The following is a 23,370-nucleotide window of genomic DNA, read 5'->3' on the forward strand; positions in this document are numbered from 1 at the left end:
GAAGAGGATACCTCGGATGCTGCCGTACACAAGCTTTTTGCCCGTCTCATCTTCATCCGGAGCTGTAGTCGCTTAGCCATGGAGTTGTAGCTTGTATGAGTCGTCAACCCCTGAGACCGGATGTGATGGTATCCAGAGGCTACCCCAACGGAGGTGAAGGAGGTAGAGAGCCCCTGGTCTATCGGATGATTCGCTGGTTTTGATGACATATCGATCTCAGTTGATCGTCATAGCCATCACAACATCATGGGTGAGTACCAGCAATCCCCAAAGCACAACCGTAAGCGAAAGTATCACGAGTCGGGGAATATCAATGCGAAACGCGAATCGTCTCCCGGCAGAAGCTATAAAGCAACACTAAATCCAAGCTTAGCGCACCCATGACCAAGTAAACTTGAAAACGCCATCACGGTAGGATCGAGGGGATAGCGCGGGCGGTATAAGCTCAAACCGGTGAAGGTGAAGCGTCGCAGAATGACCAACAGAGTAGCTGAATCTGGTAAGTGTCATTGTTTGGGGGTAAGAAAAGCTTGGTCTTGATCCCACGTTTGAGACCGCGGGGCAAGTTTCACCCCCCTGGCGATTCTCAGACGCCAGATCGACCGGCAACGAACAAAGCCGCAGAACCCCCAACGGTCTAGACGGCGGCAACGGAGGCAAAGGAAGAGAGACGATTTTGAAAGTCCCGTCTGGCCTGAGTCGCGCCAATGCGTCATGATGTTTGAAAGTTTCGGGGCGTTTCTCATGTTGCGTTCCGAGGTTCATAAACCACACAGAAACATAAACGGCTGGCCTGGCTTGGGGCCGCTCATACAGGGTTAACAATAAAGTTCCAAAATTAGCATTGGATCAGACGATGATGACCTGTATGAATATGGTGCGGATGTTGCCTGTTGTGGTTTCAATTGTTCGCTGGGGTAGTACCGGAGGCACGGGAACTATGAGCAGGCATGTAAGCTAATAACAAAGGTTATCCATTGAGCGAACTCAGCAACTCAAATGACTCCGTTTCAGTGGATAGTACAGTGGTTTTCAGATCACTTGTGGAACAGGTGTTGCAACAACCGATCCTCTTAGTCTGGTGATTCGCAGTCTCTTCCGTATGTCAGCCTTGCAGAGCCGGCCTGGTCGGAACAGAGAGAGCTGTTGTTGATCTCCGCATCCAGCACACATTCACGGAACAGTATTCTGCCGAAATTTCGCATATTTGAACTTTTTTCCCTTTCTTTTTATTATTCATTTGGTGGTATCAATCGTCATCTGTTTGCCCTCGTCTTGTCATCTGTGGCGTGGAATCCGAGCCACTCTCCCAACATCCCTCCGGGTTTCGGTACGGGACACTCTCTCGTCATTCGCTCTGCCGCACGTTCAATCTCATCGTCTGTCGTCTGGTTGAACTGCACAAGTCCGTCCTTTGTATCGACGTCCCTCCTCTTCCATCTCTTCCGTCTGCCGTTCTCGTCGACGATAATCTCTCCATCAGCGTACTTTGTCCGCGGGACCGGGCACGGCAGTAGATGCGGTAGGGCAACGACGAAGAAGCTGGCAAGGACCGTCGTAGCGAAGAGCGACGAGGTCATTCGGGACCGCGGGTGCAGATGCGGCGGCATGGTGGGCAATCCCTCGGCTGTCAGCGGGATTGATTGACTGTGGTGTTTGAGGCTGTAGATTTGATTTGACACCAGCTGTTAGTTACCTATGCCGGTCCAACAACAGTGACATGTAGAGTATAGACGCATATGTATGTAAGCATTGAGGACTCACAAGGTAATTGTCGCATGTTCCCTCAAACCACGATGCGCATCCAATTGGAGGTTGGCAGTCCCAACTGCAGTTGGATCTCGACGAGCTCAGCAGAAAAAAGGCGCCTGGTTAGTATGATCGACAGAGACATTCGATTAGGTGTGCCCTCATTGGCTGCGCTGTTAGTGGGAGGTGAGAGCTTCCCGGGGCGCGGCGCAATGTAATTCCACTCCATAGTCCCAGAATGCCGGGCTGCTGCAGGTCCTTGCTGGAGCGCTAAAAAACAGCCGCTGGAGTTTGTGGGATAGCGATTGATCAGTGCTAGAGATGAAGCGGGTTAGCGGCATGCCACTCTAATACTTCCGCCCGAAACGCAGCCGCATCTTGGACGCGATAGTGGTGATGCATTTTGAATCTTCGACTTCCATCTTTCCGCTGCGCCTCGCGTGACTCTGCCGTTTCCCACGCCAAACGGCGATTCCGCTCTGCATCAACCTCTTTACCGCGACATGTTATAGCGATTTGTTATCTCTATCCGATTATTGCATCAGCTTGACCGGCGCACCGCTCGTGTGGCGTCAGTCACCTTCTCTTTCCGCCGCCCATCATGAGCGATCTCGACAAGTCCGTTCACATGCCGGCCCTGGCCCAAAATGTTGTTTGCCTGCTAATATGCCCTACAGAGCGATCGCGCAGCTGCGCTCATGCCGCCCCATTCCGGAAGACCAAGTGCGGGAGCTCTGCCACCGTGCTAGAGAGCTTCTTATCGAAGAGGGAAACGTCGTCACCGTGACGGCGCCGGTAACAGTACGTCTTTCTCTCCGAGACTGAGATTGCAATGAGGAGGATGGATACTAATCAATGCACCGTTGCAAATGGATAGATATGTGGCGATATTCACGGCCAGTTTCACGACCTAATGGAGCTCTTCCGCGTTGGCGGCGATGTTCCCGACACCAACTATCTCTTCATGGGTACGGCTCTCCATCCATATCTCGATCACTCGCCATCATCTCCTCCTAACGTTTTATGAATCTGCTAGGTGACTTTGTCGACCGTGGCTTCTACTCTCTCGAATCATTCCTCCTCCTCCTCTGCCTCAAAGTTCGATACCCAGACCGCATGACACTGATTCGCGGCAACCACGAGTCACGGCAGATTACGACAGTGTATGGTTTTTACGACGAGTGTCTTCGCAAGTACGGCAGCGCAAACGTATGGCGCTATTGCTGCGACGTATTCGATTACCTTGCCCTCGGTGCCATTGTTTTGGGTGCCTCCAGCACTCTCTCCCCCGGCTCGCCAGAAGACGACGACACCGAGATTGAAGTATGCGATCAGGCTGGCTCCATAATCAGCCGGTTTCCTCGACAGCCCGCAAACCAATCTTCCCAGGAGAAACTCGACAGCTCCAATAAAAACACAGTGGACAAGACGGGCCCACCCGGCACAGGAGCATCTGGATCCAGCAGCGGCAGCGTGGGAAACCCTACGGGGGCCATCCTTTGCGTGCATGGTGGATTGAGTCCCCTTGTTGACACAGTAGACAAGATTCGACTCATTGATCGGAAACAAGAGGTTCCCCACGAAGGAGCCATGTGCGATCTTTTGTGGTCTGATCCGGACGAAATTGACGGTTGGGGTCTTTCTCCCCGAGGAGCCGGATTCCTCTTTGGGGCCGATATTGTCAAAGTCTTTAATCACCGAAACGACCTGAGCCTCATCGCGCGTGCGCATCAGCTTGTCATGGAAGGGTTCAAGGAAATGTTTGACGCTTCTATCGTCACCGTCTGGTCTGCTCCTAATTACTGCTACCGATGCGGCAATGTCGCTGCCGTGCTGGAGCTCACCGAGGACGAATCAGGCACGGGCATCTTCCAGAGGACGAATGGAGACGTTGGCCGTAGTTCTGGTGGCATAATTGAGTCGAGAGGCGGTCCTAAGAATGGACCTGCTCGACGGTATCGCGTGTTCCAAGCTGCACCTCAGGACTCTAGGGGGATGCCTGCCAAGAAGCCAGTTGCCGATTATTTCTTGTGATAAGGGTTTTCGGCTTGGCTTGCTCAATTCGTCTGTATTTCCAGCACTTAGAGGGTTTTCTTCTTCTTTGCTCACATTCATCGTTTTCATTCTTGGTTATCGATCAACCCAGGAGCGGCAAAGGATAAACTTGTATTTTTGAGGGGCGAATATATCGGATAACCAACTGTTGTTTCGGCGTACGGAGGTTCATAAATATAAATACAATCACAAGTGTAGTACTCTTTTCAACAGACGTTTACTCATGTATCGTCGCTTCTCGTATTCCTTAAGCTTGTCTCCTTTGTATGTATATATGGCACACAGCCTCGAAATTCTTCGATCATCTGCATGTGTGTGATTACAGTTTATGTCTGTAAATATGAACCTAGCTTTGCGCACTCGACTGTTTAATCCGTATAAAACTGCCTCCTAGGGTATTGGCCAATCTAATGTTACACCAGAGCCTTGTGAACCCCCGCTAGCTCTATGGACGAGATTGAATGCTTCTCGCCTCTCGTTGCATGAGTGCATGTTATATTAACCAATTATAACAAGGCACGTGGTTTATCGCCTGTAGTTTCAGCTGCTGGATCCTCGGGTACTGTTGGCGCAAACCCGCCATTGCTGCCTTATCCCAGATCCTCCTCTTCAACCTTGGCAAACATTTAATCCCACGCGTCATTTCCACTTCCACGCCTTCTAATTCAGCAGAAGCATCGGCTCTTTATTGTCAATAATATTCACAATGAAGGGCTGGAAGCTCCCCATCAAAAGCAAAAAGGGTAAATCCCAGGAGGTTACTGACGCCCATGTCCCAAGACCCCCAAAGGAGAGCCCAGCCCACAAAGAACTCGTCAGGGCAGGCAATGCCTTGTTATCCGTCGCTTTGTCACACCGTAGGTTGACTCTTCTCGAACCAAGGTTGTATAGGGCTAATACCGCGACCAACAGAGCCATCTCCATCGAAAGGTGACACACATACTGCACCCGAACAAGAACAGACAGCGGGACATGAAGAAAGGATTGCTAAAGCCTTGTGGGACCGAGTGCTACTGAAAGTAAAGGAATCAAAAGACCGAGATGCCATATATCTGATCGACGAAATCGAGAAACATGTTCCCCAGGATGGGTCCTCTAATGCCAGACCGATAGTCATGACAGACTTGGTGTCAAGCGTCATGGAGGTGATGGAGCAGCAATTTAAGGATAAGCATGGTCATAATTCGACATCTGCCTATGTTGAAAAGACTATTTCCATGCTCAACCAGTTCATCTCAGTAGGTGATGTTGCAGTCAGCTATGATCCAGTACATGCAGCCCTCCCATGGGCTGCTGTACGAGTGGTCCTTGTGGTAAGTCATACCAGAAACTTGAGCTCGACAAGGGCTGACAGAGGAACGTCTTGTATAGGGCATTACATCGAACCATCAGCTAAACATGCAAATATTGGGAGGTCTGGCTTCTGTCACCTCACTACTTCTGCAATGCAACATGTATCAAAGGTTATACTTGACCTCCAGCTCTGTCACCGATGGCATCAAGGAGGCCCTAGAGGCTCTTGAAGAATCCCTAGTCGACTCATACGCAAATTCTTTGTCTTTCGTCAGCTTTCTGTACTCTCATAGAAACAAATCCATGGCAATTATGGCTCCATTCTTACTCAACGACGTGGAGAAGAAAGTTAAAAGTCTGGACGAGAGCAGTTCCCAACTTACTAAATGCGCAGACAACTGTGAAAGATTTTTTTCTCTCAATCAGAACAAATCTTTCGAAAAGCTTTTTGAGCTCATTGGTAAATTACAGCACTCATCAAATTACCACTTGTAAGGATTACTTCCTCTCTATTCAAGTTTGAGGCTCTAACAGTGCATAGAGTGCTACTCGAAAGCATACAAAGAGAATTCATCCTAAGCAAGCTTCAAGTTGCTCAAGGAGCAGCTTATGATGACTTTTCAGAATCATCCAGAGATGAATGTCACCCTGGCACGCGGATCGAAATACTTGACACCATATATAAATGGGCAACCGATCCCGATCCATCTAGCCCTTCCATTTTCTGGTTACAAGGGTTGGCCGGAACGGGCAAATCAACCATAGCGCAGACAGTAGCAAAGAATTTTGACGGGAAAAGTTTGGGCGCGAGTTTTTTCTTCAAACGAGGCGAGGGTGACCGCGGAACGGCTCGGCGGTTCTTTGCAACGATTGCGAGCCAAATGATCCGCAAGCAGCCTATTATGACGCAGGTCCTCCATAGCATACTTCAGGAAGAACCTGAGATAGGAGACAAACTGCTGGAAACTCAGTTTCGAGAGTTGTGGCTTCGTCTTCTCAAGGAAGCTCATATGGAGCCGACCCCGGAGCGGATGACAATTGTGGTCGTTATCGACGCACTCGACGAATGCGATCCACCCAAGGATGCAAAGCTTTTGATCAAACTACTAACGGCGCACAATATAAATTCTCCTGTTGTAACCAAGATTTTTCTTACCAGCAGACCAGAATATCATATAAACCAACAGTTCAACATTACAGGCAGTATCCGTCAGAATATGATACTGCATCGGGTGGAAGAGACTAAAATCCAGAGCGACATTAGGATTTTCTTGGAGAACGATATAGAGGAATACAAAACCCAGTATAACCAAAATGAAGAAAAGATGAAGCAAGGTCAACGGCTTCCATTGGACTGGCCTGGAAAAGGGATACTCAATCGGCTAGTACGGATGGCGAGTCCTCTCTTTATCTCTGCTGCAACAGTATCTCGAATGCTCAGAAACGAGCAGTGGCCAGAGACACCAGATCAAAAGATTGCACACATATTGGAGTTCAGCACAAGGGGGGAAGGCCATGTGGAAGACTTGTACTGTTCCATTTTGGCTCAAATCATGGACAGAATTCCCATTCATGCCAGAAAAAAGTTTACCGCCGAGTTTCAGAAAATTGTTGGGTCGGTTGTTCTTCTTACCAGCCCTCTCTCTATTTCCGCTCTCTCCGACTTGACTGGGTTTCAAAAGAGTGAAATATACAGCAAATTGAACCCCCTTTCTTCTGTGTTGGATGTCCAATCTGCGGATACGCCGATCAAATTATTCCATCTTTCATACCGGGATTTTGTATTGGATGAGAATTCGTTTATTGGCGAGAACGGCATGTCCTGTCGAGGTCTGCGAATCGAAGAAGCAACCATTCATGCGTGGTTAGCCAAGCGATGTGTACAACTGCTATCGACGGATTTGCATAACGATATCTGCAATCTTCAGGATCCAGGCGTGATCAGAGAGGAAGTCGAACAGGACACAATTGAAGAACATTTACCCCAAGCTATAGCATACGCATGCATCTATTGGGTACACCATGTGCAGGAGGGAAAGATGGTGCTCCAAGATGGAGGACCAGAGCATAAATTACTTGAAACCAAGATGCTAAATTGGATCGAAGCATTGACCTGGCTTGGAAGAATCAATGAAGGGGTTGAGCTCATACGTGCCTTGAAGACACTTGCCGATGTAAGTGCCTTTCAAACTACCCAATTTCCCAAATGGCGCACTGACCCTTGCTGCTCAGAGAGACATTTGTTTTGAACTATCGAAACTGCTCCAGGACGCCAACAGATTCATTCTCTCTTTTAGACCAGCAATTCAAGAAGCACCATTACAAATTTATAATTCAGCACTCGTTTTTTCGCCAACCAATAGCATTATTCGGAAGATTTTTGAGCCAGATTGTTCAGCTTTCATCAAACAAATGCCCCAGGTTGATTCTGACTGGTCGGCTTGTGTCCAGACCATAGAACCTGGAACATATGCAGATGCTTTGTCGGATTTCGTCATTTGGTCCGACAGAAAATTGATAATCAGCGACTACAATTGCGGCAGTGTCAAGATCTGGGACCTGAAAACAGCCTCGTGCCTTTATGAGCTCTATAACAAGGGAGGCAACATGAATGAACTTCTTATATGCCCAAATGGTCGGCTCATAATTATAGAAGGCGAATGTGTAGAACTTTGGGACATCGAAAATCAACAATGTCTAAAAACATTCTCGACTCATCAAAATCGTTCATTTTGGTCCACATCTTCATCGCTTACCGGAAATTCGCTATCGATCTTATCATCACGCAGAGCTTACACAGTCCTCAATTTACAATCTGGTAAATCCACAAGTGTTCAACTCAGTGCATTTCCCAGTTCCGAGTTGACCCAGGCAAAAATTTCTCAAGATGGCAAATGGGCAGCCTTTTTCGATTCGTTTAACATTGTTATTTGGGACCTCCCAGTTAATATGATTTACCGAGAATTCAAAAGTGAAACACACAAGATCTCCAAGGTTATCTTTGACCACGATGGACGGTTTCTAATCATTGGATATGGCAGAGGCGATATTCAGTTCCTAGATATCAAGACGGGAGAAACTGGATTTTTTTTTAACGGACAATCTGAATGGATTACAGCACTCGTCTTATCCAGTAGTCAAGACATGCTCGCAATTGCAAGCAGTTCTAATGAGGCAATTGCGATCTGGAATGTCAAAAATCAAACATTACGACACTTTCTTACAGGCCACACAGATACGATCTTTAACATGGCTTTCTCTCCAGACGAAACAATGCTTGCATCCTACTCAAGCAACCTGATCAAAATATGGGACTTGCATACTGCACCTTCTACAAACTCTGGGGCCCGTTTGAACAGTAACATTACAAATATATCTCTGAACACGGGGGACCAAACACTCTATTATTCAAACCAATCTGCTATTGGTTTATTGGACTTGAAAGATATGAGCTGCAGACTATTAGATATCAGCAAACCCGATGACGACGATAACTTTATCTTACGCGTTGAATTCTCAAGTTTCGCGCCCTTGGCGGCAGTCATATTCCGCCAATATGTAGAGATATGGGATTTGACCCAGGATTGTCAGACGCCGATACTGCGGAATATACCAAAATTAAATACGTCTGCTGATGGATCCCGGAGCCCCACAAATTTCCAATGCGTTTTCTCCAAGGATAATCAGATTTACATGTCCAGCTCCTACCCTTCTTCTATCCAGTATGGGTCTGAGGTTTCTATTGTTAACAATTCTACGAGAATTTCGAAGACATACGAAGGGTACATTTGGGAGATTGTGGTATGTTCGCATAGCACGAAAGTGGCATTAATCGAAACATTGAGTGATGTGATTGTGAAGTCAAGAATTCGTATTGAGGATTTGTCGACAGGTCATCTAATACCGGTGTCTATTATCTACCCAAAAATAGACTCCTTACCTGACGCATCCGCAATGTTTTCAGCGCAGGGGACGCAGTTGATTACTATTGCGCCAAACGAGGACATCGAGATTTTTGATACGTCGACAGGAGCCAAGATTCTACGTTTCCATCCTTATCCAGACCTATATCCCAGCCATGATTTCGATTTTCCTCTAGCCTTTGTCAACGCGGATGTTAGTGTCCACGAGGATATGCCTATTGAGAAAGCCAGACATTCAATGTTGAAGAAATATTGGATATCTCCAGAGAAAATTTGGCTGATGAGAGATTCGAAGAGAATGTTATGGATACCTCCAGAATATCGCCCATCTCACGTTGCTGTATCCCAATCGCAGCTTATTCTAGCGTGTGGAGGCCGTATTATTACAATGGTACTTGAAGGATTATAGTATAGAAGTTCGTTCATGGATACAGGAATGCCTAGTCAGCACTCCTATTCTGCTATTTAGCATCCCATGTCGCTTACTAGGAAAATGTAGCTATAGCAGCAGATACTAGAGGAATGTAGCTACAGTAGCAGAAGGTAGTAATAGTAGCAGATGCTTAAAGGACCTGGTATACTTACTACTTGGGCAAATGCATGTGGTAGTAAATAAACAGCTTTCCTTCACATCCAATTTCGATACTTGAACTCTGCTGGGTTGCTGAATACAGCCAGTTTGGGATGCTGAATAGCTGCTCTTTGAATAATACAATGTGTTAGCAAGCTACAATAGCTGGTTCAAAAAAGGCCATCAGCAAGAGTTTCCAGTGGAGCATCTGACGGCTTGAATGTAAATGTCGGCTGGAATCAATGCTGCGGATGTTTACCTGGAGGATTCTACACTACGCAGATTGAGCCCAGGCGGGACATCCTCCTAGTTCAACAGTTCCAAGGTGATTACAATATCTATTTTGGTTTGGATGCGGCGGAGACTGGTTCTCCAAGGTAGGTGAGTATCCCACGTAGGCTTAATTAAAGCAACGATGCCTTGGACCTGGTTTACGACAGCTTCTAGCGGTTGACTTGAGATGATCGACAAAGGCTTCCAACTACGTCAAGCAAGCCTTTGAACAAACTAAATAGACTGAAGACCCAATTCAGCTTGTGAGCTGCTCGTACAATGAACATATAGAGATCATATGATGGATTTTCATGTAGCAGGCATATCCTCTGTTCTGGTTTCTGCCAAGATGGATTACCAGCAGATTCCTTCGGGGCAGAGTCCAGACGTAGTGCGACGACGGTGCTCCCGCGAATCGAACACATGTACGATAAACAGGTCAAATGATGGGATGCGTTAGGTTTAAGCTTAATTTATGCGTTTGAAAATCACTTTCCAACTTTGTTTTCTTACTGATGTTTACGAGATAGAAACTGGCTAACTTGGGCAGCGACTCCATACGTTCGGAATTTGAGTCCAACCCATCTCCGCTAACACGGAGGCAACTACATAAAAGCCACCACTTTTAATTCTCGGGTAATGCTGTATAATACAGTACTTTTGTAGTCATGCATACTATTATATGCTCTTGGATCAATTTTCTCTCACTCAATCCGGCATTGTTCGGATATTCGGGAAGGTTACTTCATCCAAGCCAACATAGCTATGGATTCAAGTCGGCATGGTGGTCTAATGGAAGTAAGGATGGTCTCAAACTTGATCATCCAAAGATGAGCTTCATCGACCCGTCTATAAACGGTAGAGAAAGCACCAACCTGAATTACTATTAATACAGTTTCCTCTCTCTTATTTAATTCCCGCCTTGTCCACCCAATATCCTTCAGCGCCTCCAACTTCAAAATGCAGACCTGGAGCAAGATGTTGTCGTCCGGCCTTGTACTATCGCAGCTAATAGCAGGCGCGGTGGCATCATGCGGCCAAGGGTTCATGCTTATTAAAGCACATTCGGAACCAGTGTGCCATTCATCTGTCGAAGAGTTTAGTTTCAGCAAGTCTACGACGCACGCCAATGCGTTCATGGATTTGACGTCCTTCTTAGTTATCAACGACTTGACCGGTGCTCCGAACGCTGGACTTAATACATACAACCAGCCAAACTGGCAAGGAACTACGTCCTTCATACCCCATGCGCTCCTCAACCCTGGAGATTGCTGGACGACAAAAGGCCTGTTCAAAAGCTTCGAGATACTAGGCCTAAGCAAGAAGAGAGACGAACTGCCGCCGGGCGCCCTGGAACTGATAGGCGCTGCGGAAAACGACACAGCTTCTGGTAATCAGACAGCCTGGAAGCGAGGGGATCCCCCTAGAAATTATTACCTCCTCGACCTGGAGACGGGAGAAATCACAAAACAGGTTCCACCATTGGCCAGGCGAGAGGCAGTCCAGAGCCCAGTTGGTAGACGGTACACCCAGGGCCAAGTCACCCTCAGGCTGCTGAATGAGGGCACATCGGGTGGCCGGACTTTTGGTCTTTCTGAGGGTAAAGTTTATACCCTGGCCAAGGACATATGCCAACAATGGGATGGAGAAGACGAAGCGGTTGCCACCACCCGGGATGATTATGGAAACAACGTGGAATTGTCTTGGGAGCCGACGGAGAACGCGAACCTGAACACTGTACCTTCTAACTTGTTGTATTCGACGGCGTATGAGTTTGCTTATTACGAAGGGTCACGATTAGGGCAGGGCCAAGCACTGATTGAGGTTTGGAACAACGAGGCAACAGTGAGATATGGACATCTTATTTTGGAGAGAGCGTGACGATAGAGAGATCACCAGGGCCCAATCTCAACGCATATATATGAGATCCATGATGAACACATTCTCTTTCCCAGAGGCATCTTTTGAGCTTTAACATTCGATAACAACATATTATGGCTATTGACGCACCAAATGGTATCATGATCTGCGAATTCGTAACATCAGCTTGCTGGACGAAAAAAATAAATAAAAGCAATTCCAAATTCGCATATTCTTAGCCGCTGCAACTAAGCGCTTCAAGCATCCACCCCCCAATAGTGTTTTTGACATCAGGGTATATCGGCGCTGTATCAATGTAAGAATGTATCTTGGAATCCTCAACGAAACGATCGAGGTAGAGGTCGGTAGCATGAGCATATACATGTCTTTCATGTGGCAGCATATACTCTGTTCCGATTCGTACATCATTTACGGAAATGATAGGGTTGGGACTCTCTGTCCTTCCGTAGTCTGGTAAACACTGGGTCTTCAGATTCCTCTTGTGCAGGAACTCCCTTCAAAAGTTGAATCATCTCGGCATTCTGTTGTTTGACACTTTCCAGATCCCTTTTGACGACGGAAATCTCCTCACTTAGTTCAGCCAGCCGAATCTGCATGTGTAACTGAGCATCCGACGTTCTTTTCTTTTGATCTTCAATCTTGGCATTCAGCTGTTCAAACTTGCTCTGCATGAGTTGGTATTCGTCTTTCTCAACAAGACAGCTCTTCGTATCCGTCCGAAGAGTATGCTCTGATTGAATAGACAATAGCTCTAACATGGGTCTCTCAACCATCTCCGTCTAGCTATAGGTATCCAAGTCGTCCGTCGAGATTTCAAGGAGCCATAGAACCCGTGAGTCCCCGACTGAGTAGGCCCACATGCGAAGAAATGATTTGTCGGCCTTGCTCAGAACCTTGGTATGCTTCAGGTGGATACCATTTGCCATCTCTTCTGTCACCAGGTCGTGCTGGTCGTTGTTAAAGAGCTCGAAAATATGCGACAGTGAAGCTTTCGCTTCTTCGCGGGTAAATACGTGTGTTACTTCCATGAGGAAGGACTCGTTTTGTTGACTGCTCCCCATGGCTTTGACTAGAAATGATGCAAGGGTCGAATTGTCGGGCAGAATATCAGGAGGCAGTTGCTCAGATGATCTCGAAAATGCGTCTTCAGTGAGTGCTGTGGGCATATGTAGGTTCCTTTGGTCGGCCCTCTGTTGATGCGGAATTCTTTGTCGTGTGTCTTGAACGTCTCTCGTTGGAGAGATGGGAATCCTGTATGCGAAATATTTGGGGAAAACGAAAGCTCTGAAGAACCAGAGAGTGCGAGAATAGATGGCAAAAATAGGGTTTGTTGCTTCGGAAATTAGAGGATCAGGTGAATGAAGGAAGAAAAAAGAAGAGCTCTTGGTTAGTCGTCGCCTCAAGGTGAATTGAATGGGGGCTTCTGCCCTCTTGACCGCCCGCTGGCTGGCAGTGTGAGTGGTTGACCGCCCCAAGTTGGCTGCCTATTGATATCAGAGGTGTACCAGAGAAATACAGTGATATTCACAGATATCAATGATCAAGGCACGGATGAGATCCAATCCAATGACTGTGCATGGGAATAGATATTGTCGTGTTTGGCACACACGCCCTGATGGGCTGAGCGGCCGCATGTTTCACAGAGCCAAGTCGGCTGGATGTCCGAGTGGATGCATATATGGCACAAACAGAGGCATGAACACGGGCGTCCAAGGAGAGAGCGCTCTTAATTGAAGACTAATGAAGTCGAGCTAGCATCTTGCTCGACCCTTCTGAAGATCGCGAGAACCCGGCAGCCCATGACGTTGGCTTCACCTAATAAACTCCGTGAAAGATCCGTACCCATCCCAATAATTGAGTCGATAAAAGCCATAATCCCTTCCAATTCCTCAGATAGCGTGAGAAAAATGATCAACTCCTCAATAGAAATCGTCATACCCATGATCCGTATCAAATCCACCCGTCCAGCGCCAAATCCCTCGTCCCATCAAGCCTGAGCAGCCACCCGTATAGTATGAGATACTTTAGTATAAAAGCCTCCATTCCCTCCCTTTACTAGTAGTCCGGCGAGCTGCATCGACCGTACTCGCCACACATGAGAAGCTTCAAAGTGTCGGGCTTCAGTCTTGGAAATTCTTCTTGTTTCCTGGTAAGCCAATCCACACGCCCCACGAACATCTTGAGCATCGACAATGACTTTTCGAAGAACTCTTCCTGATCAGTTGGAAGCTTGAGCGTCTTCACAGCCTCATCCATCTCTTGAAGAACAGAGCGCATGATTATCGTAGACGACCAGTATTCCTCGCCGGGGATTGTTAAATGCTCCCACCATGAAACGGAGATCATGTCTACCTCTGCGTCCTTCAGCCACTGAACGTATTTTGGATCTTCTTGTTGATAGATCCACCCGGAGAGCAGTCCCTTCGCTTGCGGCTCCATCACTTGAAGCTTTCGGGCCGTTAGAGTTGCCGCAATATCCGCGGCCAGTTCCTCAGTCCACTTGTCGCGAAGGCGTAGAAGCAGTGGCTGCATCTCGGCCATGACCTCCTTTCTCTCGAGTTGCTTTCTCATAGTAAAAACAACGTCTGGTGGGTTGGAGCATCCTCCTGGAAAGCGGGCGTCCATCATATTGTCGTCCATCACTAGTGATCCTTCAACTTTGATGGGAAGCATGGAGGTAGGGACGTAGACACCAAAATGGTTTGGGTAAGAGGGTGATGATGAAGATGGGGAGGGGGAGGAGGGGGGGGAGGGAAGATGATGAAGTTGAAGAGAAGGAGAAATAATTAGGATTATTACCTCATAATAAATAGAGATAGTCTTGATATGTGGCAGCTGCCAAAGTTGGACTCGTCAGCGTTTGACAACTGGCGATGATTTACGGTCGTGAGCTGCGTGTACTCTACGGCCAACTGACAATCAATAGATGCATATAGGTACGAAGGTAGGTGTGTAGATGCATCACCACCTGGAAGTTGGCAGTGTTATCACTTCAAACTACGTGCAAACTGCGCTCTCGCTCAAGGACTTACAAAACGGCCAACTTTGTGGCATCTCCTTGTGAGAAGCTGGGACTGCGTATCATCATTTGAGGTCAGGGTGACACTTGAACTTCTTCTTCGAATTGTACCAAGTGTACGATGCGACAACATCATCTCCGCCTTTACAGTACCTACTTGACTGAATGGATACGCTGTGAGGGCAATTAAATGCGTGGATTGATATTCAGCACTCTGGTGACCGCGTGTGAAGTTGGAGCGTCAAAACTTGGATATGAAGCAAAGCCGCACTGCTACGGAGTATATTCCTATTCCTATACACGTCTAGTAATTGGTACTTTCACTCAGGTACTCGTAAGTTCGCGACACGGAATGCTGGATGGCAAAATTGGCGTGTTCAACAGGCGTTTCCCTGAATATGGTAACGGAATCAAAAGATGAATGGCATTTATACACCAAGGCAATTTACAAGTAACACTGACATCAAACATGGTTCAATCTGCACTCTCAATATGTATTCGCTAGCATCTCCTGAGCTGACTTCAGATGTTCCCAATACCATCCATTTAACTAAACACATAGCTTGTCCATTTCTCACCTCCTCCATCCTCGATCACTTGCTTTCTCTCAAGGAAAGGAACCCATTGGTCTACTAGACAAAGGCCGGGCCCAGGCTACCAGCGTTGTCGCCGCAAACGAAGCGTCCGTCAACCAGCTTGACAGCCAAGGGGTTTCCAACTAGTACACATTAGCATCTCTCCTCTCTGAGCAGAAAGAAAGTTGACTCACCACGAGATCCAATCTCCAAGGCAGTGAACCTTGGCATCCGGCTGTCATCAAGACAGTTACACTTGAGGTTCATGTTATCTCCCCCGTGGATGTTGTCAATCGTGCAAGGCCTGCAAGTAGCATCAAATCCACCACTTTACAAATAGCAACGTCAGCCCAACCATCTTAAAAAGACACAATGATCCGTATTCAACTTACCCTGCTTGGTACACCAATTTACCCCCAACATTTCCGATACACTCGTTCAAGTTCAGGCTCGTCTTCCACCAATCGCCAGCACTGTTCCTGCAAAGGCCATCAAGAGTCGTCATACCGACCTTTCCGTGTCCCCCAAGCGTAATCTGCTCACACGTGCCGTCAAAAGCAGCACCAGCGGGGACCTCGACAGCATCCTGCGTAGCGTTCCGGGCGAGATGATTGAAGCCGGGAAGTTCCACCACCGGAGCGTCCTGGCCCTGAACCTCGGGGACGTGTTGGCCAACAGATTGGTCCTGGGCAGGAGCCGCAATGCTGGTTCCCGCAAGGGCAAGGAAGAGAACGGCGAGAGACTGCATGATGGAGTGAATATGGATTTCCGCTGTTGGCTTGTGAAATGAGTTCCGGTGACGCTTCGTAAAAGTAAACGGTGATAAAAAAGAAAAACAACAAGAACCTCAAAGAAGAAGAAAAAAAAGAATCGAAATAACGCGGAGAACCAGGGCAGATAAAAAGAAAACGAAAAAACCCCCCAAGTCCCCCAGAGAGAGAGTGGAGCAACGTCCGAGACAAAAGATGCAGCTGTCCGACAAACGGCGGAAAAAAAACACACACACAACACAATACAGCAGTTGGCGCACAACCATACGAAAGAAAAGCCTCCCCTGACCCCGTGCGCCGCTGCTCTTTGACCTCTCCGCTTGACGTGCGTCGGTTATCTTCGTTTGGTTGAGCGTTAAATTAACTTGGTGAAACAGATGGTTTTTGATATTCGGAATGAGGGGAGTGCAAGTTGGATCGTGATCTTGTTTCTCTTCCCCCCTCGTGGCGCCTCTGTTAACGTTGACAGGACAGTGTCGGCATCATTTTCGCTTGATGGGGCATGTGGCTTGAGCATCGAGGAAACCCAGCCTTCGGATTGGCTATTCGGGAATACATTCGCCTCAATCGTCGTTATTGTTGAAAAAGGGGGCGAAACAAATAATAGAAGGCCATCTGAATGAGAATGTTTGAAGAAGCGAGTCGAGGAAGTAATTGGTAACGTGATCTGCTCGTGTTGGATGCGACTTCCTCAGCGCGCATTGCAGACCTCCTATTCTAATTCGGCTCAAAGTCGCCGAAAAAGCCTTGAATGCAGCAATACCTCCTATATTGTACCAACAACCGATCACGGCTATTATTGGAGGATTGTTATATCATTCATCGTTGGTAGTTGGTGAATATCAAGGCTTAAATGCATCAGCTGCTACTGTTGTCGTTTCAGTCTCAGCAGGGCGGCATCTTAATCACGTAGCTTCTTTACAGCACCAGGCTGCGTGTTGGGGACAACATTTCATCCGAACCAACACTCCATACCAACTGCAAGGCATGGCAGCATAACAACTTGCTCACAGATGCAAGGGGAGCTGCAACGCAATCTTAAAACATGTCTCTTCATATCAGTAACTAGTGACTATCCTCCTGGCTAACACATAATCGTTCCGTAACGTTCTCGTTCCCCTTCATGGGACATACAGTCTCTTCCCGCCATCGTAATCTTGAACATGAGCGCTGCCCCAACTCCGCAGCTTCGTCACATCCCGTAGGATCAAAGTGTAAAGGTGAAAAAAATGGTAAAGAGAAGGCAAGTAAAATACAAGCCAGCCATTGGCCAGGCCCATCAAGTCCTGCTTGTAACAGTGTTCACACACGCCATCCAATCATAGGCCTGAAGTAATTTGGTCACCTGTCATAGCAGTCCCAATACAACGGGGCTAGGGCGAGGCCGTCGCCTTTGCGTATGTGAATGATATATAGACAGGGTAAATGAAAGTGCTGAGATCAGCTGTATAGAATAGAGAAGAAAAGAAAAGAAAAAAGGAAAATCTTGAAAGAAGAAAGAAAACAGACACTAAAACAGGGCACAATTAAACGTCAAAAGAGGAGCAGAATGGAATTATGACCTTAATTGTCGCCGTGGCGCCATATTCAGTGTTTAGATACCTCTCAAAACGCCCAGCGCCACCCCTTTTTACCCAGATGTTGCGCGCGAGGCCAATTTGCTTTATCGAAAATAGACAGTGACTTGGCATTGGCTGTTCCATCAGTAAGCCTGGCCAGGGACAGGCTTCCTACCGATGGAACCTGCTTGTGGTCCCGGCGCCGGCTCTGTTGGTGACGAGGTCGGTGATGGTGGGTTTGGGTTCAATGGGCTGGAAACAGGGGGGCTCCCGCTGCCGCGTTGGCTCGTCGTGCTGGGGCTTTGCGGTCGGCTGCCCCGGTTCTTGGGTCCGGGGCTCATCGGGCTCATCGGGCGACCCATTGGAGACTGGGGTCGGCCTGCGCCGTTGGGGTTCATCATCGGACCGGCAGGGGAAGCGGGGCGCGAGCCGGGACCAGGACCCATACGGGGAGCGCCGTTGGGAGGGCCATTGGGAGCACGCATCCCTTGAGGTGTCATCGGGCGTTGGCCTTGGGGAGTCATGGGTCGCTGGCCAGAGGGTGAGCCGGGACCCCTAGGAGGGCCGGCGGGAGGAGCGCCCTGAGGCGGTCGAGGCTTCACAGGTCGTGTAGACAGACATGTGCGAGGGACGACACCCTGTCGGGACCTATCCAGACGGATGACAAGCGCCTAAAGTGAAGCAAGTTAGTAAAGGCCGGGGAAATGGGGAATGCAAAAAAGCGGGGGGCTATGGAATCGAAGTACTCACCCAGCCATCGTCATACTCGTGCAAGAGGCGTACCAGGTCGCCCGCCTTCAGCTCCAACTCGTCCTCGAGAGAGGGCTTGAAATCGAGCTGCACGCGATGAACGGTCGAGTTCGCAGGTCCGCCAGCCGCAGCGATTGCTGCCGCGCCAGAGGGACCCATGTTAGGAGCAGATCCAAGAGTGGCTGATGACACGCTAAAGTCGGAACCGGCGGGACTTTGGGGGACAGCTTCCATAGTGTTCACAGTCAGGTCAACATTGTTCTTGTTCTTCATGGAAGCCTTGCGAGCCAGCTTGGTGGTTCCGGCAGCAACGACAACTCCGGTAGCGGCAACAGCGGCGGCCACAGCGACAGTCTCCTCAGCCTTGGACAGGTCTGGTTCTGGCGCGTTCTCGGCCATGGACATGACGGAAGGCGTGTAGGGCTTGTAAGTCGGAGTCTGGGGGGTTGGCGCATCGCCGATAGGAGAGGGAACACGCTCGGCTTGCTGGCCAAAGGGGTTGGCGGGGTTGTTGCTCTGGCTGGTTTCAGGTCGATCCGCACCATCACCAGTAACAGCGACACCAACAGCGGCAGCAGCGCCGGCGGCGGCGGTCTGCTTCTCGAGATCCCAGCCAGGGAGGAACTGAGTGAGAGGTCGAAGGCTGATGCGCGGCGCATTCGGGTTTGTGCGAACAAACGGGTCCTCGATGGGTTCCGGAGACGGCGCGGGAGAGATTTCAAACGACATTGGCGAGACTGCCCGCGCAACGGGCGCAGCAGCAGCAGCCGCGACAACGGGTGCCGCGACAGGCGCCGCAGCCGGTGTCATGACTGGTTTCACGACCGGTGCTACAACTGGTGCCACAACTGGTCGCTGCTGGACGGGAGGTGGAGGCGTAGCCTTTTCGTCGTCGTCCGAAAGCTGCTCAAGCTGCGATTGCTGCTTGCGACGGCGGATGAGGAAGAAGATGAGCAGTCCTACAAGAGCAATGCCACCGAGCACTCCGATGGCAATTCCTGCCTTGGCACCAGCGCTGGTTCCAGAGCTGCCTCCGCTGACGCTGCTAGGGGTCGTTGTTGCTGAAGCCGGGCTGATAGTAGAGGCGGCAGAGTGAGCTCGGTTGCCATCAGCCAGTTGCGTCGGCGAGGAAGAGTGCGTGGGTGAGCCAGTAGCCTTGACAATAGAATCCTCGGACTCGGAATGGGTCTGAGCAGGAGCACGAATTGCAGTGGGCGTAGAAGAGCTCGCCTTGGGTGTTTGTGATGGCGGCGGCTGCTGCTGCTGGCTTGGTGTTTCCTTGGGCGTCTCCTTGGGGGTTGGCGACGCCTTCGGAGTCTCCTTGGGAGTCTCCTTGGGAGTCTCCTTGGGAGTTTCCTTTGGTGTCGGCGTTTCCTTGGACTCGGGTTGCTTGCTTGGACTGGGCTCAGGCTTCGGTGTCTCCTTCGGGGGGTTGTGCACAGTCACGTATCCGCCAATAGGGCCGGAAAAGGTAGCTGACATGGTCTTGTAGACAACTTGAACCACCGTCTGTTCATCTAGGAGGGAGTCAGCATGTCAAGGCAGCAGAAATGGACGACTCCGAGGCCATTCAGGCTATAAAAAAAGCAGTTAATAAGTACCTTTCTGGGCATTATTGCTGTTAGAAGCCTCCTTGTCGTGCTTGTCGTGGGGGTTCACGCCATTGATGATGTCGTCAATGTCATCGAGAAGATCTCGATGACGGTGGAGGTGCCTGTGTGAGATGGGCATCTTGTCCAAAGTGGTTTCCGGGGTATCAAAGAGAGAATGAAAAAGATTTGGCGTTACAGAGCAAAAGCAAGGCGTTGAATTTCGCCTTGAGCTCTGAATATATTGGCAATTCGATCCCGCAGTCGCAAGAGGCTGGGGAAGTCGTCGTCTGGAACGGGGGACGGCCAGTAATGGAGGGAGAAAGAATGTGGTGACTTATTGAGTCAAGGAGCGTTTTCTTCCACGGCGGGGAGAGACAAATGTCTTTGTTTTTTTTCTTGCTGGGGGAAACAAGGGACCAACGGGGCAGCTGGATTTCGAGACAATGCCAGGCCGTGGTTATTTCTGAATGTCCCAGGCAGTACAGTAAATGACGATGCAAACGGCAGTGCGAGAAAAAAAAAGCCAGAGAGAGGGAGCGAATCGAGACTTTGTGTGCACTCGACTAATGCGCGCAATATCGCGAATTTGGGATGGCTGAGCAGATGCAAAAAGAATGACTGCGTCGATGAAATCAAATCAAATCAAATCAATGAATGAATGGACGGACCGGAGCGCAGCTCTTGGAAAGACTGAACTGACGCAGAGGCCCAGACCGCACGATCGCTCGCTTCAAGAGGCGATGATGTGTCGTCAGCGATGGCAGGACGGTGGTGAGGAGGGAAAAGAGAGAGAAGGGAAGAGGCGAGAAGCGAGCGAGCGACAGCTGGGGATTAACCTAGACGGACGGGCGAGCCAGGGTCCCGGGGCACGCAGGTACCTGTACTTGCGCGACGCCGGGGGCCTGGCAAGCGCCCAACGCTGCGCCGAATCAAAACGGCCGCTGGGCGCTCCACTGGCTGCCACAGGTAAGCAGCTTGGCCACTAGCTGGAGCGCTGCAGCAGTCGGCCGAGGTACTAGTACCAGTAGCGCGATGCTGAAGATGCTGTGCAGCAGCAGAGCGAGCTTGAGCAGAGAGATGGAGTGGTGGATGCACGCTTGCTGCTGAAGGGAAGGGCTTGCATCGCCACGGCCAGCTAGGCGGAATGGAGACGTGGACGTTGTTCACTTCATGTTTCCATCAAGCCTCGAACTCACACTGATGGGATGACCAGGTGGCTGAGTACAGGTACATGGCCTTACGTCTCTTATTGACGTCTCTCCAGTCGCCCATCAGCTGTCACCTTAGCTGTAAGTGCCCTCACCCGTACGAGTACTCGTACCTACATACAGCAGTCCCAGCACCACACGCGCCAGCCCCGAGTCCAGACAGGCAGGCAGGCAGGCAGGCAGGCAGGCAGGCGCCTGTGACACGACGGATGATATGAGGATCAGCGCCGCTGTCGACCCAATCCAGCCAGCTGCGAAAAAGCTCCATGCTCCCCCAAGCTTAAGATTGCTAGTACAGTAGCAGCCAAAAAGCCTTGCAGCAGTCCGCACCAGGGATCCGCACAGGGGCCACCGTCCCTTGGCTCAGGCACCGCGGCGCTGCCATTGGCTGCTGGCCCGGCGGCAGGATGCGCTAATCCAGGAACCGGTCCCCAGTAATCCAGAAGAGGGATGCGGTCATTGGCCCGTGCGAGGCGCTGCTTCGCGTCTCTTAGCTCGTCACCTCTTGCATCCAATGCTTTTGGACTGGACCCCTGGCCTTGCAGTTCTGCACGAATTGGATCCTTGTCCTTTGGCGTTGGTTTGTTTTTGGCAAAAAAAAAAAAAAAAAAAACGAGGTTGCGTCTGGTGCATGCAGGTACCAGGACTTGCTGCCTTGGTGCCTTGTCCAGGTGCTGTGCTGTACCTGTGCTGCATTCTCGATACCTTGGGTACGAGTACAATCAGAGGCGCTTGCTGTGGCTTTTCCCTCCCTGTTCAGCTCCCCTTCAATATCCCGCCACAGGCCATGGCGGCACCATCGGATCACTTTATCGTGCTGCTTTTTTGGGTTCGAGCAAGGGAACTTGTGGCGCCGTCAGCACCCAGTACGAGTGCTCGTACTGAGTCGTGCTGTTATTATGGAATACGGGATTGATCCATTGCCAGCTTGCAGACAGCTTTACCGCCAGTTTACGGGCAGCACTTGTGTGAATGGCGAAACCAGCATTTACACGATCCTCGTACAATACATCACAAGTCCCCTGCTTCATACAGTTCGGCCTCGCTAGGATCTGTCTGACAAACCCAGAACCCAGATTCCAAGAAGCAGGAAGAGCACTAACTACTCCAATGCGAAATCTCGACCTTTCACCATCACGCCGCCACATCCATCAACATCACCAATGCCAAAACTCCATCTCCAAGACACCACACACCACCTCGACCCCTCAACCCACACCTCTCCCAAGATCCTCTCCCCTTCCCTCTGCAATTACTATCCCAGACTTTCAATCCCACTCGCCCCCAATGTCTCGACTAAACTACTGTACAATAAACGCGCTACCCGGCCTTCCAACTCGGTCTACGAGCTAGCCGGGGTTCATGAAACACCCCCCCTTGGCCTTGGCATGCAAACTGGTGATTGCTTAGTAGCATTTCCGTCGTCATTGTGCAGGCCAGCCCTGGCATCATCAACCCCCCAAAGAGCCATTTTTCTCTCCATCCTTCCAGCACTGTAAAATAGCTAGAGCAAAAAAGAAGACAAAGACCCGTCCCCTGGCTTATTTTTTTGGGCTTCCCTCCTCAGATCGGGTCAAGCAGAAATAGGAAACCTCTGCGAACAAGACAAAAGAAGCTCGCCAGAACAAGACACCAAACCAAAAAAAAAAAAAAAAAAAAAAAAAAAAAGAACTTCCCGAGCAGGGAGGCCGTTTCACTTTGACCATCTCCCCACCCCAAGGCTGAATGCTCGTCGGATACGCTCGCAAATCGACGAAACAACTTCATTTTGCCTTTTGGGCTCCGGCATCTTTGTCCCATTTCGCTTCTGAAGGGAGGAAGAGGAAGAACCTCGTGTCCTGCGGGGCCCGGATCGGACGACCAGCAATGGCGATGGGGAGGGCACCGAGCATGTCGATGAAGGGGGCACCGTGCAATCCCCAATCCAAACGCCCAAAGAAAACATGTCTCTCGGTCCTGCTCCCCCCCCCCCCCCCCCCCCCAAAACAATTCGCGGAGCCGGGGACCAGTTCTTTCGCCCGGGCTCCCGGCTAATACAATTCGAACCTTTGGTCCGTTTGCCCAGGTTTCTCTTCTTACACGCCTAGCTTTTCCATCTTGCGCGCCGTCCATCGCGCTCTCGTATTTTGGGCAACTCCCGCGATAATCAAAC

General features: G+C 49.7%; 9 protein-coding genes across 9 annotated transcripts; 4 read left to right on the plus strand and 5 right to left on the minus strand.

Moving 5' to 3' along the window:
* Positions 1-1,256: 1,256 nt before the first annotated feature.
* On the minus strand, positions 1,257-1,580 carry Triagg1_2305 (uncharacterized protein; the record flags this gene model as incomplete). The annotated part of the gene is made up of 1 exon (XM_062896472.1): positions 1,257-1,580. The coding sequence occupies one exon, from the start codon at positions 1,578-1,580 to the stop codon at positions 1,257-1,259; it is 324 nt and encodes a 107-aa protein (XP_062758517.1).
* Positions 1,581-2,350: 770 nt separating this feature from the next.
* Positions 2,351-3,783, plus strand: Triagg1_2306 (uncharacterized protein; the record flags this gene model as incomplete). The annotated part of the gene is made up of 4 exons (XM_062896473.1): positions 2,351-2,367; positions 2,427-2,550; positions 2,627-2,717; positions 2,786-3,783. 4 exons carry the CDS (start codon positions 2,351-2,353, stop codon positions 3,781-3,783), a joined length of 1,230 nt encoding a protein of 409 aa, XP_062758518.1.
* A 727-nt stretch (positions 3,784-4,510) lies between these two features.
* Triagg1_2307 (uncharacterized protein) lies at positions 4,511-7,394 on the plus strand (the record flags this gene model as incomplete). Its single annotated transcript, XM_062896474.1, has 5 exons — positions 4,511-4,661; positions 4,717-5,117; positions 5,176-5,588; positions 5,639-7,271; positions 7,377-7,394. 5 exons carry the CDS (start codon positions 4,511-4,513, stop codon positions 7,392-7,394), a joined length of 2,616 nt encoding a protein of 871 aa, XP_062758519.1.
* Positions 7,395-10,824: 3,430 nt separating this feature from the next.
* On the plus strand, positions 10,825-11,745 carry Triagg1_2308 (uncharacterized protein; the record flags this gene model as incomplete). Its single annotated transcript, XM_062896475.1, has 1 exon — positions 10,825-11,745. The coding sequence occupies one exon, from the start codon at positions 10,825-10,827 to the stop codon at positions 11,743-11,745; it is 921 nt and encodes a 306-aa protein (XP_062758520.1).
* A 404-nt stretch (positions 11,746-12,149) lies between these two features.
* Positions 12,150-12,911, minus strand: Triagg1_2309 (uncharacterized protein; the record flags this gene model as incomplete). The annotated part of the gene is made up of 2 exons (XM_062896477.1): positions 12,150-12,524; positions 12,576-12,911. The coding sequence occupies 2 exons, from the start codon at positions 12,909-12,911 to the stop codon at positions 12,150-12,152; spliced, it is 711 nt and encodes a 236-aa protein (XP_062758521.1).
* An 889-nt stretch (positions 12,912-13,800) lies between these two features.
* Triagg1_2310 (uncharacterized protein) lies at positions 13,801-14,418 on the minus strand (the record flags this gene model as incomplete). The annotated part of the gene is made up of 1 exon (XM_062896478.1): positions 13,801-14,418. One exon carries the CDS (start codon positions 14,416-14,418, stop codon positions 13,801-13,803), a length of 618 nt encoding a protein of 205 aa, XP_062758522.1.
* Positions 14,419-15,396: 978 nt separating this feature from the next.
* Positions 15,397-16,087, minus strand: Triagg1_2311 (uncharacterized protein; the record flags this gene model as incomplete). Its single annotated transcript, XM_062896479.1, has 3 exons — positions 15,397-15,482; positions 15,534-15,667; positions 15,732-16,087. 3 exons carry the CDS (start codon positions 16,085-16,087, stop codon positions 15,397-15,399), a joined length of 576 nt encoding a protein of 191 aa, XP_062758523.1.
* Positions 16,088-17,811: 1,724 nt separating this feature from the next.
* Triagg1_2312 (uncharacterized protein) lies at positions 17,812-20,149 on the minus strand (the record flags this gene model as incomplete). The annotated part of the gene is made up of 3 exons (XM_062896480.1): positions 17,812-18,339; positions 18,419-19,935; positions 20,020-20,149. 3 exons carry the CDS (start codon positions 20,147-20,149, stop codon positions 17,812-17,814), a joined length of 2,175 nt encoding a protein of 724 aa, XP_062758524.1.
* A 511-nt stretch (positions 20,150-20,660) lies between these two features.
* Positions 20,661-20,996, plus strand: Triagg1_2313 (uncharacterized protein; the record flags this gene model as incomplete). Its single annotated transcript, XM_062896481.1, has 1 exon — positions 20,661-20,996. The coding sequence occupies one exon, from the start codon at positions 20,661-20,663 to the stop codon at positions 20,994-20,996; it is 336 nt and encodes a 111-aa protein (XP_062758525.1).
* Between the last annotated feature and the right edge of the window lie 2,374 nt (positions 20,997-23,370).

This window comes from Trichoderma aggressivum (genome assembly GCF_033847375.1).
Source record: "Trichoderma aggressivum f. europaeum strain CBS 100526 chromosome Unknown scaffold_006, whole genome shotgun sequence".
Taxonomy (NCBI): Eukaryota; Fungi; Ascomycota; class Sordariomycetes; order Hypocreales; family Hypocreaceae; genus Trichoderma; species Trichoderma aggressivum.